General features: G+C 53.3%; 1 protein-coding gene across 8 annotated transcripts in view; it reads left to right on the forward strand.

The window, feature by feature from the left end:
- KDM2A (lysine demethylase 2A) overlaps positions 1 to 3,265 on the forward strand; it is a 113,598-nt gene extending 110,333 nt beyond the window's left edge. For all 8 annotated transcript variants that reach the window (XM_045039592.1, XM_019812744.3, XM_023240102.2 and 5 more), the window contains one exon: positions 297 to 3,265. In XM_045039592.1, the coding sequence (XP_044895527.1) occupies positions 297 to 478 (182 nt within the window). In that variant the 3' untranslated portion in view covers positions 479 to 3,265. The remainder of the gene's footprint in view (positions 1 to 296) is intronic.
- Positions 3,266 to 13,427: the final 10,162 nt, after the last annotated feature.

A 13,427-nucleotide genomic window follows, 5' to 3' on the forward strand; every position in this document is an offset into this window, starting at 1 on the left:
CCTGAACAAGGACTCTGATTTCTCGCTCTCTGTTTTAACTGATGGGGGTGGAAGCCCAAGTAGTTGTCAGGTGCCTAAGGTCGTGGCCAACTGCCAGCCACAGCCTGGTCAGCTTTGCAGTGCAGGGAGTGAGGCATCAGGGGGCACTTCCCGTCTCTGAGCCAGGTAGTTAGTTACAAGACACAGAGGGCTTTTGCTGAGCATTTTAAAGGAAAGAGCTGGGGAATCGAGCGGCAGAGGCAGGCGCCTGTGGCAGTATGTACCCAGCATTGTCCTCGTTGTCACTTTCCCCACAGGTTGCAATAAATTGACAGACCAGACCCTGATCTACCTACGGCGCATCGCCAATGTCACCTTGATTGACCTTCGAGGATGTAAGCAGATCACTCGAAAAGCCTGCGAGCACTTCATCTCAGACTTGTCCATCAACAGTCTCTACTGCCTGTCTGACGAGAAGCTGATACAGAAGATCAGCTAAAACACACACAGCCCAGACTGAACAGGAAACCGATCTTCCCCTGACTCCCCAGCCAGGAGAGCCTCTCTCCCCGACCCTGCACGGGCTCTGAGGCCAGCGTCACACTCCCTCTCTGCTCTCCTGTCCCTTGAGCCCTTTCCCTACAGGCTGGGCAGAGAGGGTGGTAGACACCAGGCTTACCTGCCTGCTCCTCTCCCTCCTAAGGAGAAAGGAGTAGCAAGCAAATTGATCCGAATCCGAGGGGAAAGCACAGGCTCTGTGCTGTCAAGGTGCCTGCTCGCTTGCTCGCCTGCCCGCCCGCCCGCTCACTCAACCGGCCAGGAGGCCAGGCTCTCAGTTTGGGGTGTCTGTGCAACCGTCATCTGTGCCGGGCCCTGGGGCCCTTCTCCCCATCCACGGTCCCCAGCCGTGCCTGGTTCTGAGCAAATTTCCAGGGAAGAAAGCGGCCCTGTCTCCGTGGCCAGGTTCTCCTTGTGGTGTCCAGTGCGTGTCTCTCCTCTACCACACTCTCCCCGCGTATGCAGGAGGGGCCAGCAGCAGCCCCGGGAAGGCTAGACCCGTGCCGATCATACTGGTGCTGTTGAGGTGTCTAAAACCTCTCATCCGTGTCCACGCTCTCCCCCTCCCTGTAGCTTGATCCTGTCCGATGCTCGTGGTGGTTCACGTAATGAGGTTACCCCACCCCAGACTTGCCCGCTAGTCTCTACGAGGTCCTTGTTGCACTTATCGGGGTTGAAGCTCTTCAGAGGAGCCGGAACTGTGTACCCCAGGGACACCCCCATTTTATTGCTTCCTAGGCAGATTCTGAGACAGGCACCATCTATCTCCTTGTTCCCCTCCCTCGTTAGCCTCCCACTGCCCTTTCCACATGTTCCTCCTTCCTGCCTGGACAGGACTTTTCCCAGGATGCGTGTCCTCAGAGGGAGCAGCCGATATCCCCCGGCTGGGGAGAGCAGAGAGCTGGGCTCCGTCCCACCTGCCTCCCAGCAGGCTCTGGGTCTCCAGTGGGTGTAGCCCCCAGAGCCCAGGCCTGTGTTTAGCCCCAGTGGCTCACTGATCTGGCACCTTGTGGGGGGGAGGGGGGTCCTGCTTTGAAGCCAGTCACCTGCCCTCTGCCTGCAGCCGTGGAAGGGGGTGTGCATGTGCCTCTGTGTGTGTGGCTGAGTGTATTACACGTGTGTGTGGAGGGAGGGAGGGAGGGGAGCATGGTGTCTCCCACCCCACCGCCCTGTGTTGAGCCCCATCAGCTGCCCCCTTTTACTTTGCATTGAACGGCCTGTCCAAAGATCCTCTCTCTAGGGCAGCAGAGAGCTTTTTGCACTTTAAAAAAAAAAAAAGGAAAGAAAGGTCGGAATTTCTTTTGGGTCAATATTTAAGTGTGTGAGGAGATGCTCAATAGCAGCAGCCCGTGGCAAGAGCTTATAAAGGACGGACGCGGATTTGCACTCTGCTCCCCACCTGTGAGGATAGCGATAGCACAACCTTGCCCCGCCTTCTCGTCCTCCGGCCCCTCCCTCCCTGGCCCCTTTCCTGCAGCCCAGCCTCAGGCTCCCCTCCTCCCAAAACCCTCCAGGGGGAGGAAACCCTACAGGGGAGGGGGAGGGGACGGAGCCCAGGCCCCGGGGGTCCGAAACGTTGAGCCACCTTGAGGAGAGACGCCACCTGCACGCTCGCCACTTCCAAAGCAATAGAGGCAGAGGGGCCCCCTCTTTGCCACCTGGCCCAGCTTCGACCCTGGCATTGACTGGCCTCCTGAGGGAAAACTGGGTCCTGGTAAGGGGTGGCATTGCGTCTGTTTCTTCCAATCCGCTGACTCTCTTGGCTGCTCCTTAAAAGCAGCGGTCTGCGCCCACGACCCCCTGCCCCTTCCATCGGTCTCCAGGCCCCAGTAACCTGGGGCTGAAACTTTGAGGAGATGCCAGTGACTTATTCCAGAGTGCCTCAGTTAGGGGAACTTCTCTGTAAAGAACCCTGGGTATTGAGCAAAAACCTTATTAATATTATTGTTAATGACCTATAATTGGAAGCTTCCTGCCTTTTTTTGGTTGCTCCTGTGGAAAGTACTGAAAAGATTGTTTTGTTTTGTTGTCTTTTTATAAAAGGGGAGGTGGAGAGACCCCCTCAGAGCAGGGATTGTGCCGGGAGAGTGCCTCTGACTTTGGGACATTTCATCCACAGAAATTTCCAAGCTGATGGTTTGGGTTTTTTGGGGTTTTGGTTTTAATTTTTGTTTGTTTTTGGTTTGGAAAAACAAGCATTTTTACCGTGCACGTAAATTGGTCAGCAGGAAAGGGAGCCCAGGAGGGCAGCAGTTGGACCTATGCCCTTGCCGGGTTTCCTTTATCTCTGGGACTGGAAGGGGGGAAACGGTTTTTAGAGGTGAGGGTTGGTCCGTGTGGAGGACAGAAATGTCTCTGGGGACAGAGGATCCCGGGAGTCCCATCGCATTTCCTGCAACCTGCTCTGAGATGTGGCCTTGCCAGGAGAGCCTGCCCTCCTCAGACCGCAGGGCCAGACACCCCGCCTCCATCTTTCCGAGCACCGGGGCGAAAAACCACAAAGGAAAGGAAGAAAATTTATATATATATAATATAAAATCACTTGGTGATTAAAAAAATAACTGCTCCATAAATAAAACTCCTAAAGTCACTATGTTTAAAGGGTTTGGTTGTGTTTTTTTGTTTTTCGGAGAAATATTGTAAATATATATTTTTTGTTGCTGATTTAGAGTCAATCTCCAATGTTGTGCTAAAAAATTTAAATTAAATGTAAGCATTAAGGGGGCAAGTCCTGCTATCTCATTTGACACATGGGGGTTATTTTGGGCCAGGGAAGGAGGGAACCTAGTTGGACTTTTGTTTTCTAAACGTTCTCCACTATTGGTTTTAGAAAGAGCAAGGACCTCTTTCCTCTGACACGTGGGAATGGGAGATATTTGTGTAATAAAATTTTTAAAAGACAAAAAAAGAAATAGACTCCGATGGGAAATATTTTGATTTGGGTTTTGGGGGTTGGTTTTTTTTTGTTTTTTTTTGGGGGGGGGTTGTTTTGTTTTTTTAATAAAAAGGTTTTAAAAACAAAAACAAAAACAAAACCTTTTCTGCCTTGGTGTGTGTGTGCGTGAAAGAGAAGGTCGTGTAGGCTCTGGTGCTGGAGGCCAAGGTTGCCTGCTTCATTCCTCTGAGCAGAAGCAGCAGAACTGCTATGCGCCTGTAGTACTCGCCTTTTTTTTTTTTTTTTCTTTTATGACAGAAAGCATTACTTGCTTCTAGAAACACCATGATACTTTACTTCATCAAGGTGAACTTTTTGATGGATGTGAAAATGATCCCCTGCAGTCCCCCTGCCTCTCCCATGGTGCTGTCCTGAGAAGGCCTGGGGATTTCTAATCTTGCCATCTCTGGAGATTCGAGGCCAACCTCCATCCACTAAAGCTGCAGAACAGGCCCTTCGACACTGCCCGCTCAAGGTCACCGAGCAAGGTCTGGGCCAGACAGGCTCCAGTCAGCATTTGTGCCACTGCATCCTGCTCCTTCTCATCACTTGGCTTGTTGAGTACGAGCTCGCAGCCTTTAGCCGGCGTGCCAGGTGCTGCCAGCCGACTGCCTCCTCGCCCCGATTGTGGCATCTCAGGAGAGCTGAACCCCCATCTGGGAAGTCCTTCCTCCCACCACTATCTTCAAGGGAGTGGGGAGTCCCTGCCCATCCTATTCCCAAGCTGACAGTTAATGACCATCTACAATTCTGCACATTCTAGAAAAGGACAGGGTCTTGGACAAGGAGCTGATTTCATGTTGGTTTCCTGAGGACGGATATGGATGTGGCCATGTTTGGATGTTGCCAGAGCGGGGGGAGGAACAGTGTCAGTTTTGCGTCCTGGCCATCTCAGAAACCCATCTGCCTCTCGCTTATCTCATCTCTGCCACCCTACTCAAAGCCACCATTGTCTGGAACCTTGACCACAGCATGGAGCCTCCCAGCCTCCACTCCAACCCCTGTCCTCCATGTTGCAGCCAGAACATTTTCCTTAAAAGACCAATTTGACTACTTTGATTAAAACCCATTTAGTGTGTTTCTCAGGATAAAGGCCTCAGTTTCCTCACTCAACATTTGCCCTTCCTTCTCCTCTCCACCCATACCTAACTATTCAGTCCCACCCTCCTTGGGCCTTTGCTGTTCCCTCTGCTGGTGCACCTGCCTCAGTTTATCTACTACTTCCTCTGGGAAGCCACCGTCCCTCCTGTTCAAGACTGGGTCATGTGCTCCCACAGTACCCTACTAGCTTTGGGGATGCAGAGGTCATCTCCCCAGCTAGCCGGGAAGCTCCACGAGGACAGAGAGGACTCTGTGTGGCTCACATCGTCCACGGTGGCTGGTGCAGAGCTTGGCACCTAATAATAGGTGACGTTCCCAACAGCTCGGATCCCCAGAGGCCCATCCCTCCCCAGTGCAGTCCATCTGTTGCCATGTTCTCAAACTTCACTTTTTCCATTACCTCATACATCTTTACCCTTCTTTCACGTGCTAATGCTACTAGCCTCTTCGGGGGGGGGGGGGGGGGGGGGGTGGCTCTATCCAATATAGCCTGCATTCATCTATGAATTAATCTTCCTCAGATGCACACAAAAAACTTATGTAATCCTCCAGGGTCGTATCTAAACTCAGTAAAGTCATCCTGCTACTGGCATCTTTAAAATGGGAAGCACCATGGTTGGCACACGGTAGGTGCTTCTAAGAGACCTTGAACGACAACTTGTGTTTAAAATGTTCTACCCTCTGGGCGCCTGGATGGCTCAGTCAGTTAAGCTTCCAACTCTTGGTTTCCCCTCAGGTCACGATCTCGTGGTTCCTGGGGTGGAGCCCCACATCAGGGTCTGTGCTGACAGCATGGAACCTGCTGAGGATTCTGTCTCCCTCTCTCTCTGCCCCTCCCCTGCTCGCTCGTTCTCTGTCCCAAAAGAATAAACGTTAAAAAAAAGATGTGCTACCCTCACTGCAACTATGAAAATCTTCCTTCAAACATCTCTTCCTCCAGAAGCCCTTCCGATTTCCCCTCCAATCAAAAAGGATTAACCCATGGGGCGCCTGGGTGGCGCAGTCGGTTGGGCGTCCGACTTCAGCCAGGTCACGATCTCACGGTCTGTGAGTTCGAGCCCCGCGTCGGGCTCTGGGCTGATGGCTCAGAGCCTGGAGCCTGTTTCCGATTCTGTGTCTCCCTCTCTCTCTGCCCCTCGCCCGTTCATGCTCTGTCTCTCTCTGTCCCAAAAATAAATAAACGTTGAAAAAAAAATTAAAAAAAAAAAAAAGGATTAACCTGGACATTCTGTGCCTTTGGCAGGCAACAAGGGTGTCGTGAAAACAGCTGGCACCTAGTGGGCCTTACTATGTGTTGGCCACTGTTCTAAGCACTTACATGTAGTTACTCCTATAATCCTCACAGCAAGCATACCATTATTATCATCATTTTATTTTTTTTTAATTTATTTGAGAGAAGAGAGGGCATGCGTGTGTGCACGTGCGCACACTCGAGGGGGGGGGCGGGCAGAGAGAGAGAATCCCAAGCAGGCTCGGCAGTGTCAGCGCAGAGCCCCACGTGGGGCTCAGTCTCAGGAACCGTGAGGTCATGAGCTGAGCTGAAATCAAGAGTCGGACGCTTAAACAACTGAGCCGGGTACCCAGGCACCCCTATCCTCATTTTAAAGGTGAGCAACTGGGTTATGGATATTGAACAACTTAGCTGAAGTGTCTTGGCTAATAAAACCAACCTTAAGACTAGCCCCCGAGTCAGTCCTATCCACCTAGTTCCCTAGCCTCTCTGTGTACACATGATGCCATTTCATTCTCACACCCCAGCCCAGGGGACAGGTGTCCTCATTCTATACATGACAAAGCCAAAACTCAGAGAGGTGAAGTGAGGGCCCTTGGGTCAGCAGCAGAGCTGGGATGTATGTGAACACTGGGCCAGGGACTACTGCCTTTGCTGCAGCTCTCCCGTGCCCCTCTGAGCATCCACCCCTCTCCCGTGGCTCCTCGAACTCCTTGGTGGGGGGGGGGGGGGGCGGAGGTTAGCCTTAAGTAGCTCAACACACCCTCATCTGTACCAGGAATGGTGGGATAAGGGCATTTACTGAGCGTAATGAAAGGTGGGTGTATGGGAGGGGGAGGCAGGACTGACCTCATGGGTAAGTGATCTACACTGTTACAGGACCCTGTACTCAGGACCCCCACACTCGGTTCCTCAGTTTAATGTTCTGCCATTGCCATCTTGAATTCTTTTTATAATGTTTATTTTTGAGAGAGAGAGAGAGAGAGAGAGAGAGAGAGAGGATCTGAAGCAGGCTCCTCGCTCACAGCACAGGGCTCGAACTCACAAACCATGAGATTATGACCCAAGCTGAAGTTGGACACTTAACAGACTGAGCCACCCAGGCGTCCCTTTTTTTTAAAACCTTGAAATCTTTTGTTTTCTTTCGTTTATTTTTGAGAGAGAGAGAGAGAGAGAGAGAGAGAGAGCATGAACAGGGGAGGAGCAGAGAGAGAGGGAGACACAGAATGCGAAGCAGACTTCAGGCTCTAGGCTGTCAGCACAGAGCCCGACATGGGGCTCCAACCCATGACCCGTGAGATCACGACCTGAGCCGAAGTTGGACGCTTAACTGCCCCTTTTTCTTTCTTCCTTCCTTTCCTTCCTTTCTTCTTTCTTTCTTTCTCTTTCTCTCTCCCTTTTTCCTTCCTTCCTTCTTTCTTCCTTCCTTTCTTTCTTTCTATCTTGAAATCTTAATAATTTTTAAACAAGGGGCCCCGCATTTCATTTGCACTATAGGTACATGTATATAGCTAGTCAGGGGGCGGAGGAGGAGGAACAATCCTAGCTCTCCTCCTCCCTCCCAGGCCAGTTCTGTGCCAAGTGCCGTTTGCGAGGCAACAGAGGAGGCCTGGCAGTTGCTGGCTGGGGAGACCCGTCCTACCTCCACCTTTCCAGGTACCCAGGCCTGGAAGGAAAAGCTCAGAGCTGACCCCCTAGTGGGCAGGAAAGTGAGAGCAGGCACCTGAGTTTGCTCTCAGCCTCGTGCTGTGACCCAGTTTCTGCCTCTGCCAAATACCCATTCCAGAGAGTTACGGCGGACACGAAGGTCCAGCTGCCGTCCCCCCAGAGTGTGTCATGAGAGTGCTAAGATGGCAAAACAGAAGGAACAGAAGCCGAAAGAGACACAGAGGGAAAACACCCCCAAATGATCCAGAAAAGGAAAGGCAGAGAAAGAGGGAGAGAAAGGGAAAGGGAAGAAAAGAAATGAGAGAAAAGAGGCCACAGAGGATGCCTCGAGGGAGATCCAAGTGAGGTCCAAATACTCCCCATGTGACAATGACCACTCAGCAAGCCATTTCCCCGAGCGCACCACTGCGCGCACTGCATCTTCGTTAATCCTCAAAGCAATCCCGTGAGGTCAGGCTGGGAGGGCAAGGCCCAGAGACGTTAAGTAACTGGCCTGGGGCACCCAGCCAGGGCACTACGAGGTGACACTAGCATTCGACCCCAAGTCTTTTCCACACACATCCTCCCTTTCCCGGACACTGCAAGTACCGCTGGCCACAGCGTGGAGATGACGGGGGTCAGCGTGGCCGCGCTTCGGACACTTACACGCGGGCCAGACGCATCCAGGGACAAACGCGCTCGGCGCGATCAAGGCGTGCTTCAGCGCCAGGAGGAGCAAGGGACGCCGGCGCGCACGCGCGCTAGAGAAGGACGGGTGCGCGGCGCCGCCGAGGCCGGGGCGGGGCGGGGCGGGGCCACAGGCCGGGCCGGGGCGGGGCCATAGGCCGGGGCGGGGTGGGCGGGGCCACAGGCCGGGTGGGGCGGGGCGGGGCGGGGCCACAGGCCGGGGCGGGGCGGGGCGGGGCGGGGCGGGGCGGGGCCACTGGCCGAGGCCAAATCCGGGCTAAGGCTCTGAGGCGGAAAAGGAGGCTGGGCAGGGGCAGTGCGAGATTGTATGACATTTCCCGAGGGTTCCACGGAGAGGCGCTGCTCGGGAAAGCGGGTCGCGCGGAGCCGGCTGTCTGGAAGCCCGGCCCCGGATTGTGAGCCGGTGCCTAGGGGCCAAGGGGCCACAAGGGCCTTAGACGGTGCGGGAGGAAGCATAGGACCAGCGTCCTGGAGAAGTGGAGCCTCCCATGTAAGAGAGCCCTTTCCTTCCTCAGGGTCTTCGTACTTCCTGTTCCACATAACTGAAAAGCTCTTTTCCCTGCCCCGAACGAAGCTGTTTTCCTTCCATCCTTGTGGCTCCAGCAAAAAGCTGGAAGCTTCCCTTCCTCAGAAGTTTCCCTGACTTTACCTAAGAAGCCTTCTGGCTTTTATAATAATTTGTCACCCGCTAAATGAGATCATCTGGGCTCTATCGACAGTGCCCTGCACACAGTGAGAACCCAGTAAATGTCAGTGGTTATTATTCTGTGTAATTTGCCTATAAGGTCATTGTTTGTCTCCCCCTACGTTGGATCCTCAAGGTCAAGTACCAGTGCCTAGTATGTAGCAGGAGCTCAACAAATATTGTTGGCTGAGTGAGTGAATGAAGCGAACTCCTGGCATCCCAGCCAGAGCCTGGCACTGTCTAAGCTCTGGACATCAGAGAGGTAGCTGTCCCTGTTAGGCAGGAGTTTCTCCTGGTCAATCCCGACACTCCTGGTGAGGTCAGGGAGGCCCCGAGTTTATCCTCCCGGATCTTCAAAGTCTCGGAGGCCCCAGCAAGAAGGAACTTGCACTCCTGGGTCTTGGCACATGTCGGTCCTCACCCCAACCTCACTCATGCTCACATGTACACAAGTTCGTGACTCTCCCCATCTCTCCCCTGCCCTCCCTGACGCTCTTCCAACCCTTCCCCTGACTGTCTTCTTCTGAGCACCCCACCTCCTTACATTGTAGCTCTCGCCAGCTTAATTGGAGGTATACATTTAGAGGTCTTCTCTACTGGACTGGGCCGCCACCGATTCCTGTCTCTCCTTGTGACTCTGACTTTGTGCCACACACCATGCTAGGTGTGAGGAATGAACGGTGACCACAACGAACCACCCAGGGAGAGCCCTCTGAGAACCTCTCAACCACAAGATACAGGGGTGAGCAGGAGCCTTCTTTGTCAGAAAGGAGCGAAAGGGCGCTTCAGGCAAGGGGAATTCTGAAGTCAAAACCCCAGAGGTGGCAATGAACTTAGCGTGGTGTAGCGACAGAGGGAAGACCAGACTGACCAGAGACCAAGAGGCAAGGGGAAGGGAAATGGAATAGAGTGAGAGAGGCAGGCTGGGGCAAGACGGTGTAGGTCTTACAGGCCCTGGAGGGTGGGGGTGTCTAAGTACAGAAGCAGTCACAGGAGGTGGGGTTGGATTTAGGCCTAGAAGAGGGGCAGGAAGCCCAGTGAGGAGGCCGGTGCAGGTGTCAGCACCAGGCAGGAGGTGGTGGGACTTGGATGAGACTTAGCGGGGCGCAGTGGAAGGACTCAGGGTATACTTCGGAGACAGACACGCCAGGTAGTCAACAGGACAGGCCGCATGACAGCATGAGGATACATGGGGGCGGGGGCAGGCAAGGGAAGAGAGGAATCAAGGATGACTCCCAAGTGTTTGGAAGAAGGAGGAACCACGATTGGGATGGGTAGGTGGGAGGGGAGCAGGTTGGACGGGCTGGGTGGTGGGGGTGGGGTGGGGAGCAGGAGCTCCGTGTGGGATGCTTTAAGTTTGCAATACCCATTAGTCATCTGGGAGAGATGCCATGTGACGGTGTCGCCTGTGGGTCTGCCAGCTGGGCAGAGATGGGGTTCCGCTTCTCCTTCACCCCCAGCATCCCAGCTGGAGGTTGCCATGGTCTGGGCCCCGGGCAAAGGCTTAAGAGAAAGAATGACTGGGGTGCCTGGGTGGCTCAGTCAGTCAAGCATCTGAGTCTTGATTTTCAGCTCAAGTCATGAGATTGAGTACCACATCGGTCTCTGCACTGACAGCACGGAGCCTGCTTGGGATTCTCTCTCTGTCCCTCTGTCTGTCTGTCTCTCTCTCTCTCTCTCTCAAAATAAATAAATAAATATTAAAAAAAAAAATTAAAAAAAGGACGAAAAGAACAAATTTACAATCAACCTTCCCTCAACCACTAGAGGGCAGCATCACCCCCCAAACCTGCCTCCCCAGGGCCAGGACGCACCTCAACCTCTTCCCACCCAGGGCTCCAGAAGCTGCTTTCTGGGGTTCCAGGATTTAGCGAGGGCTGCCCTGGAGGCTGGCTTTCTCTCAAAGGACCCCGGCTTCAGGCCTGCTGGGGATGTGGGTTGGGCCTGAGCAGGGGTAGCGTAGGGTTTTCAGCCGGGGAGGAGAAGGTAGGGCCACCTCCTGGAGCAGGCGGCTGGCCTTTCAGAACCCACAGGGATTCTAGTCTGACAAGTTCATCAGAAAGAACTGATGGATGGATGTATTTTTAAAAGTAACTTCTACATCCACCACGGGGCTTGAACATACAACCCGGAGATCAAGAGTGGCAGGGTGCCTGTGTGGCTCAGTCGGTTAAGCATCTGACTTCAGCTCCGGTTGTGATCTCACGATTTGTGAGTTCAAGCCCCGCATCCAGCTCTCTTCTGTCAGCATGGAGCCCACTTTGGATCCTCTGTCCTCCTCTCTCTGTGCCTCCCCCACTGCTCTCTCTCTCTCTCTCTCTCTCTCTCTCAAAAATAAACATTAAAAAAGGGGGGCTGCAACTGAGCCATGTAGCTGCCCCCTCAGGAAGAATTTTTAAAATAGGGGCTGGGGGCACCCGGGTGGCTCAGTCAGTTGAGCATCCAACCCTTGATTTTGGCTCAGGGCATGACCTCACAGTTCATGAGCCGAGCCCCACATCAAGCTCGCTGCTGTCAACACAGAATCCACTTCAGATCCTCTGCCCCCCCTCACTCTGCCCCTCCCCCCCCCAAAAAATAAACACTAAAGTAAAACTAAACTAAACTAAACTAAAATAGGGACTGTTCCAGAAAACGCAGGCCAGTGTGTGGCTGTAGTCAGTCCTGGAGAGTTGAAGAGTCGGGTGGGGTAGGAGGAGGGGAGGCCAGAGGCCTCCTGTGAGGCATCCTTGTGTGCCTCTGGCCCTGTTCTGCCCCCAAACTCTATATGCCACGTTGGGCTGAGGAGCTCGTTCGTTCAGTCCCTCATTCATTGATCGAACAGACTATGCCCTTCTGTGTCAGGTCCTGTGGTGGGCCCTGGGGCAAAAGATGAACTAGGAGCATCAGTTACACTTGGAGACTGTATGTACGTTGTTTTTTCTTTTTTCTGTCAGGATATCCAACATCAGGATGCCTTTTCCAACTGTTACAAACATTTAATAAAGCTCCACCCTCCCACCCCCTTCAAAAACTTGATACATTTTGCAATTGATGATGTTTTCAAATCAAGGAAATAGGTGCTAAGAACACAATTGGAGATGTACACAGTTTGGGGTCAGGGAGGCTGGAGGAGGTGGGTCTTTTCTTAAAAGGATGCGCAGGAGTCAGCCAGGGAAGAAGGCCCACAGAGCGCTTCTGGACACGGGAAAGAACAATGGCACAGAGGTGAGAACGGGTGGGTGGGCAGGTACAGACAATGGTGGCAGTACAGGCAGGAGAGGCGAGCAGGGTCCAGTCATCCCCGTTCCTTGACTTGAGGAACTTGCTCACCTGATCTGCTTTGAGTAGAGGTGGGCGGGGGGGTTGCCTAGAGCACCCAACCCCCATCCGCCACTCTCAGCAGATCCCAAAGTCCCTAGTAACTCCATCAGGTCTAGATTTGGGAGAGGCGTCTCTGGTCAAGGCCTGCATCAGGGTAGCAGCCATGGGGATCCTGAGAAGGGGACAAGTTTAAGAAGATTCTCAGGCCAGGGGCACCTGGGTGGCTCAGTCGGTTAAGCGTCCGACTTCGGCTCAGGTCATGATCTCACGGTTCTTGAGTTCAAGCCCCGCGTCGGGCTCTGTGCGACAGCTCAGAGCCTGGAGCCTGCTTCGGATTCTGTGTCTCCCTCTCTCTCTGCTCCTCCCCCACTCATGCTCTGTCTCTCTCTCAAAAATAAATAAATGTTAAAAAATTAAAAAAAAAAAGAAGAAGAAGAAGAAGAAGATGATTCTCAGGCCAGACAAGAGAGTGTGGCGAGAGATTCGGCCAGGGGACGAGGGAGTTGTTGAGGATGATACCTGGAGTTCTGACTTGGGGATCTGGGTGGATGGTAGTGTTGCCCACTGAGAAGGGACCTTGCGATTCCTGATGTGCTCTGGTGCTGATCTCAGACGGTAGCCTGAGAAATGCACAGAGAGGGGCTGAGGGGGCTCTGCTTTGCCAGAGGGTTCTGGTTACTGGCCTGAGGTTCATAAACTGGCATGAGGCAGGCTTGAGTCCCATGTGCCCGGGGACTAGGAAGGGATCTTGTCACCTTGGAAAACAGAGAGAGGCTCTACAGAGATAGAGGACGCTGCTTTGAGACACACGGACCTTCCTTCCCCACCCTGAGTGTTCTCCGTACAGCGAATTTCCCTTACCAGGCACCACTGAGACTCCTGTGTCCTCCTAGGCTGAGAGAGGTTTGACCCCACGTTGTAGAATCATGATGATTCCACTAGATTCCATAGATGGGATGGGGTGCAGGCCAAGCACAAGCTGGTCCAGGAAGGGTGGAGGTTGGTGCAGGGTCCTTTATCCTCAGTGGAAATCCTTGGTCAAGAGTTGGGTCTAGAACAGAAGGGGTGGGGACTGGAGCTAGCATAGACCTGGAGCCTGACTGCAGTTGTCAAGTCCCAAGTTCATGGTGACCTGTTAAGTGTTCTAGGTCTAGATTGGGTCCCTGGTTGCATTGGATGTCCTGGTCCTGGGTCCATGTTGAGAGTGAGTTGTTGTTACTTTGTTTTGTTTGTTTGTTTGTTTTGAAAGAGAGAGAGAGAGAGAACAGAGGGAAAGGGAG

The sequence above is a fragment of the Felis catus genome, chromosome D1 (assembly GCF_018350175.1).
Source record: "Felis catus isolate Fca126 chromosome D1, F.catus_Fca126_mat1.0, whole genome shotgun sequence".
NCBI classification, from domain to species: domain Eukaryota; kingdom Metazoa; phylum Chordata; class Mammalia; order Carnivora; family Felidae; genus Felis; species Felis catus.